Source organism: Neoarius graeffei, chromosome 2 (assembly GCF_027579695.1).
Source record: "Neoarius graeffei isolate fNeoGra1 chromosome 2, fNeoGra1.pri, whole genome shotgun sequence".
In the NCBI taxonomy this organism is placed as follows: domain Eukaryota; kingdom Metazoa; phylum Chordata; class Actinopteri; order Siluriformes; family Ariidae; genus Neoarius; species Neoarius graeffei.
Window position 1 is genome coordinate 54,996,878 of NC_083570.1, and position 6,000 is coordinate 55,002,877.

Sequence of the window (6,000 nt, forward strand, 5' to 3'; positions counted from 1 at the left end):
GTTTAAAAAGAGGACATTATTTCCTTGTACTACTTGTAGCAGTTACCCGCTATTCTCAGAAGGCTTCAGGGAGAAGTGGACAGTGTTTGAGACCTCTTGATCTCCAAGACAATATCGCACTGACATTTTCCCCTTAGCATCTGGGTTCTGACATTCCTAGGGACGGAGATACAGGTTGCGTAATTATGAGTAGACTCAGTCATTTGCTCATAAGAGACTTACAATTAAAAAAAAAAAATTGCTTGAGCCAAATTTTCTCTTAATCATGTTGTACTTCTTTCATTATGAGATAAATAATTGCACACTCATGGATTAATAAACATAGAAATAAAAAAGGATATATAAAACAGTTTTCAAACAGTCCATTCAGATTCAGAATCTGAAACAAATGAGAGTTTTCCTGTAAAACAGTGTGATGAAGCTCTCACCTCCCCTTTCAAGTGGGCATAAATCAGTGCTCTCTGACCATGGAAAAGCGTTTTAATCGGGGGGCTCAGACGGGTGAAAGACACACCAGTCCAATCCTCAGTGATATCAGTCACTGCTGGTTGTAAAGCATAACGGAGAGACTGCATTACCTAGCATTGGGAATTAAAGACAAACAATGTTCAATAATATTTCCAATAAAGCCCCCTTCCATTTGTCAGTGAAAAAGTGAGACACAGAGAACATGCATAATTGATTGTACATACTCTAAATCAGGGGTTCTCAACCTTTTGCAACCTGGGCCCCACCAAAGCTGGTTCATTGCAGTTGGGGGCCCCTCTTCTCGCCCCGCCCCCATCCCCCCCCCCAAACACACTCACCCGCAGTGACGCCACCCGACCTACAGCACCTTATATCGACCGATAGATAGATAGATAGATAGATAGATAGATAGATAGATAGATAGATAGATAGATAGCCCTGGGCTAGATTATTATTATTATTATTATTATTATCATTATTATTATTATTATTATTAGTAGTAGTAGTAGTAGCAGCAGTAGTAGCATTATCCATTCCATAGAAATACATAGGCCTATTATCATTATTAGGCTATTGTTATAATTGGCAGTAGCACCACATTTCTAATCTGCTTTCGGGCATTATTATAATTATAATTATTATAATAATAATAATAATAATTATTATTATTATGGCCTATTATCATTACTAAGCTGTTGGCAGTAGTACAAGACTTATTTTCTTTCAGGCATTATTATTATTAGGCCTATTATTATTATTATTATTGCTGTTGTTGGTTGTTGATATTATTATTATTATTATTATGCTATTATTATTAATAGGCATCATTATTATTATTATTATTATTATTGTTTTTATTAGGTATTTTATTAGGCTTATCATTAGCTGGCTATTGATATCATTGGGAATTGGGACCAGGCGTGAATTTAGGTTTTACTTTTTACTGTGCCTTTGTGATCTGCATTTGCGTTAATGCGAGACCTGAGCCTGCTTTGCCTTACAAAGATCCTCGATTCTTGGCGAAATGTTTGACAAGCACAGTCTCAAGTCATCCTCAATTTGCGCACGATTGCGATATTTCGTTTTGAGCGCAGTCATTTTTGAAAATCCTGCCTCACACAAGTAGGTCGATGCGAATGGGATGAGCAGTTTCAAGGCTACGTCACACAGTTGCGGGTACTCCTGCATCAATGCTGCCCAGAATGTCGAAAGAGGGCATGAGGTGAAGACTGCCTTAAGTCTACTGTCACTCTTCAGCTCAATAAGCTGTTCCTGCATGTCAACTGGAAGTTCGTCAGCAGTACACACAAATGGATCTCGAACCCACGCAAAAGAGCGATAATCCTCTGTGAAGTATGCCGCAAACTGTTTTCTCATTACCGACAGGTGCTCTGACGCTGCTTGAAAGACAGATGAGAAATCGTGGGAAGTGCCTGCATTACTGATAAAGTCTGCAAGGCTTGGGAACATATCACAGTTCCCCCGACTGATGCGGCCACACACAAGATTTTATGATAGATTGATGATAGATTTTATAATAGTATTGATTTGTATGTAATAGTCCAATGTCCTGCATTTTGACATGGGTAAATGTGTTGCATCTGCTTAGCTACTATAGCCTGTTAGCCCCAGATTTTTTTTTTCCTCCATACATGAAGCCTACTCGCGACCCCCCTGGAGTACCTCCGCGCCCCACCAGGGGGGCGCGCCCCCCCGGTTGAGAACCACTGCTCTAAATGATCATAAATGATAAACATTAAGTAATTTAAAATAAATTGTGATTACTAAAGTGACTCTTTCCGACACCATTATGTTGTAGTACAAATTAATGCTTATTTCTGTTTGTTTCTTCGTTGCTGTTTGAAAAGAAACCCGTCTTACTTTGGCTTGCATGCGCTCAGTTCCTGTGATGAACTGGGCGTGGCCAGAGCTGTTCTCAGCCAACCCTGTGATGAGTGCAGAACTTGCACCTTCACCAATCCCAAATGAGAAGCATCTGTTTAAACAAAGGGGTGGAATATGAATCCCTTATAACCCTTCTAGATATTGAAATTTATCAGAAGAATACTTATTTTGAAACACACCAAGTTAACAGAGTGAGGCATGCTGCTATATGAAAATAATCATCCTTGGTGACGCAATGTGGCCATGATGTACAGCCTTGTGAAAAAGCAACACAGTAGACAACTGAGTTTTAGCTTTACCTCTGTTACATAGCACTAACAGAGTCTCTCATCAATACAAAATAAACTTTCTGCTGACAGAAAGATTCACCATAGCAACTGTTAGACTATTCATTTTCTAAATTAACAAATTTTGCCTCTTTTGAAATAAATTTCTTGTTAAGTTTGAATAAGGAGTGTCTGCTGTACAAGTTTATCTGCCCTGTAAGTTGTGCATGTAGAAGATAGAGATGACTTCTGAATGCTCGCATGCATCAGTGATGTGGTACAATACATTTTCTGATTTGATGTGGGTATCAGATCTGTTGTAGTTATTTATGTTTGCTTTTGTTATTTACATCAGTTTGTTCCTTAGTGCATTTCTGAAAATATGATGTTAAATCTCACAATGTAAAATATTTGCACCTCATTGTGAGCTATAAGTATTAAAAATTATTTACCCTTTCAGTTGCATAGTTTTATTCAGGAAAAAAAGTATACGTCATGAATATTTTAAGCTTGAAAAAGCACATACCTGTGGAAATCAGCATTGCTCCTCACACAGTTAAGAACATCTTTAGTGTTCCCTACTTCACCATCTGTGAAGATGAACAGCTGAAATGAAAGAGAAATTGAAGAAAAAAAAAATCAGGGAAAAAAATGTGTCAGCATTAACTTTTTCAGCAGTTTGTACCACAGTAGCTCTTCTAACTTTTGTGCCCCATGCGAATCAGTGAGCCTTCGACACTCATGACCCTTTTGCTGGTTTACTGGTTGTCCTTCATTGGACAATTTTTGGTAGGTACTAACCACTGCATGGTAGGAACGCCCCATAAGATGTGCCATTTTGGAGATGCTAAGACCCAGTCATCTAGACATCACAATTTAGCTCTTGTCAAAGTCGCTCAGATCCTTACACTTGCCCATTTTTCCTGCTTCCAACACATCAACTTCAAGAATTGACCGTTCTCTTGCTGCCCCTTGAAAGGTGACATTGTAACGAGATAATCAGTGTTATTCACTTCACCCGTCAGTGGTTTTAATGTTAAGGCTCATCGGAGTGTGTGTGTGTGTGTGTGTGTGTGTGTGTGTGTATATACGCAATATTTATCATCATGCACGGAGAGGCTCCGGGTGAAATTATGGATTCTCTTTGGTGACTGGCATAGTACTATTTTCTCAAGGCCACAGCCCCAAAGAAAATAGTACTATGCCAGCCACCGAAGAGAATCCATAATTACCGATGCCTCTCAGTATATTAGATTTATGTCCCTCATCAAAAATTTCCTACCTAAAAAAGTGTTAACTACAAAAAATTAGAAATAAATCTTAAAAAAAAAAATACTGGAGGCACTCATGTTTGTTGTTTACGTCAGAGTGACCTTCGGCCTGTACATGTGCAATGTACCATGCTATCACCTGCCTCACTAGGCATGATCATGATACATAGAGCTACACACACAGAAATGCTCACAGAGCCACAGCTGTGACTTGAGTCGACAGTATAGCTTGAAATTGTGACATCAGTTCATGGTTTACCCAGGATATATCATAACTGACTCACACCATCTCCATTTTTTAAATTTTTGACAATCACAAGAAACATTATTTAATAAATGGTGGAACCATTTTGTCTCACACACTCACTGGATATTAGTAATTGCCTGCTATGATTGGCTACTGTACTACTAGAATATCAGCTCATATACCATGAGGAGAGAAAAACAAAATGGCAGAGCGCATCCAGTCAGATGTATCAATTGTTATCAAGTATTTAAAAGAAACAGATATACAGTAGCTAAAGGAATATAGCCCCCCCCCAATATCTCCTGTTCCACACTCCAGCCCAGTCAGTGGCACCGATCCACCAAAAACCCTAAAGAAGAAGAAGAAAATGGCAGACCATGTTACTGAACCAACCGAGGACAAAATAAAAACTCTATTTGAAAACTACTTCTTTCGACTGCTCCTGATTAGGGGTCGCCACAGCGGATCTTTCGTCTCTATTGCTCCCGGTCTTCCACATCCTTCTTTACCACACCCGCCACTTTCATGTCCTCTCTCACCACATCCATGTATCTCCTATTTGGCCTTCCTCATTTTCGTGTGCCTGGCAGCTCCATCCTCAACATTCTCCTTCCAACATGCTCTGCATCTCTTCTCAGGATGTGCCCATACCATCTCAGTCTCATCTCTCTTAGCTTAAATCCCAAGCTCTCCACATGTGCTGTCCCTCTGATGTGCTCGTTCCTCATCCTGTCCAACCACGTCACTCCCATCGCAAACCTTAACATCCTTAACTCCGCCACCTCCAACTTTGCCTCCTATCTCTTCATTGAGGGTACAGTCTCAAATCCATACACCATAGCCGCTCTCACTACTGTGTTATACATCTTACCTTTCACTTTTGCTGGGACTTTCCTCTCACAAATGACTCCCGAAATCCTTCTCCAACTGCTCCACCCTGCCTGCACTCTCTTTCTCACCTCACTATCGCAGCCCCCATTTTCCTGCACAGTTGACCCCAGGTACTTGAATTCACCAACTTTCTTTACATCTACTCCTTGCATCTTCACTACACTCTCATCCCCATTCTCACTGATGCACATGTATTCTGTTTTGCTACTGCTCACCTTCATTCCTCTTCGTTCCAATGCATACCTCCATCTCTCCAAACCCAACTCAACCTCCTTTATACTTTCACCACATATCACAATATCATCTACAAACATCATGTTCCATGGTGACTCTTGCCTCACTTCATCTGTCAAGCTATCCATCACTATGGCAAACAAGAAAGGACTCAAAGCAGATCCTTGATGGAGTCCCACCTTCACCTTGAACCATTCAGTCGTTCCAACTGCACACCTCACTGCTGTTTCACTGTTCTCATACATGTCTTGCACCACTCTGATATACTTCTCATTCACGCCACACTTTCTCATACAATACCATAACTCATCTCTCAGCACTCTAACGTATGCCTTCTCCAGGTCTACAAACACACAATGTAGCTTTCTCTGGCTTTCCTTGTACTTCTCCATTAACATTCTTAAAGCAAAAATTGCATCAGACATGCTCTTCCTTGGCATAAACCCGTACTGCTGTTCACAGACTGCTATCTCTCTTCTCGATCTTGCCTCCAATACCCTTTCCCATAACTTCATGATGTGGCTCATCAATTTTATCCCTCTGTAAATCACTGCAGCTCTCTACATCTCCCTTATTCTTGTATATTGGGACGAGCACACTCTTTCTCCATTCACTTGGCATTTTCTCATTCTCTAGGATCTGATTAAACAATCTCGTTAGGAACTCCACAGCCATCTCACCCAAACATCTCCAAGCCTCAATCGGGATACCATCTGGT

General features: G+C 40.3%; 1 protein-coding gene across 5 annotated transcripts in view; it reads right to left on the bottom strand.

Annotated features, from left to right (window-relative positions):
• LOC132881692 (von Willebrand factor A domain-containing protein 5A-like) overlaps positions 1-6,000 on the bottom strand; it is a 79,223-nt gene that overhangs the window by 24,000 nt on the left and 49,223 nt on the right. For all 5 annotated transcript variants that reach the window (XM_060914454.1, XM_060914455.1, XM_060914458.1 and 2 more), the window contains 4 exons: positions 3,166-3,245; positions 2,350-2,464; positions 429-578; positions 47-156 (listed from right to left, as the gene is read on the bottom strand). In XM_060914454.1, coding sequence (XP_060770437.1) covers positions 47-156; positions 429-578; positions 2,350-2,464; positions 3,166-3,245 — 455 coding nt within the window. The remainder of the gene's footprint in view (positions 1-46; positions 157-428; positions 579-2,349; positions 2,465-3,165; positions 3,246-6,000) is intronic.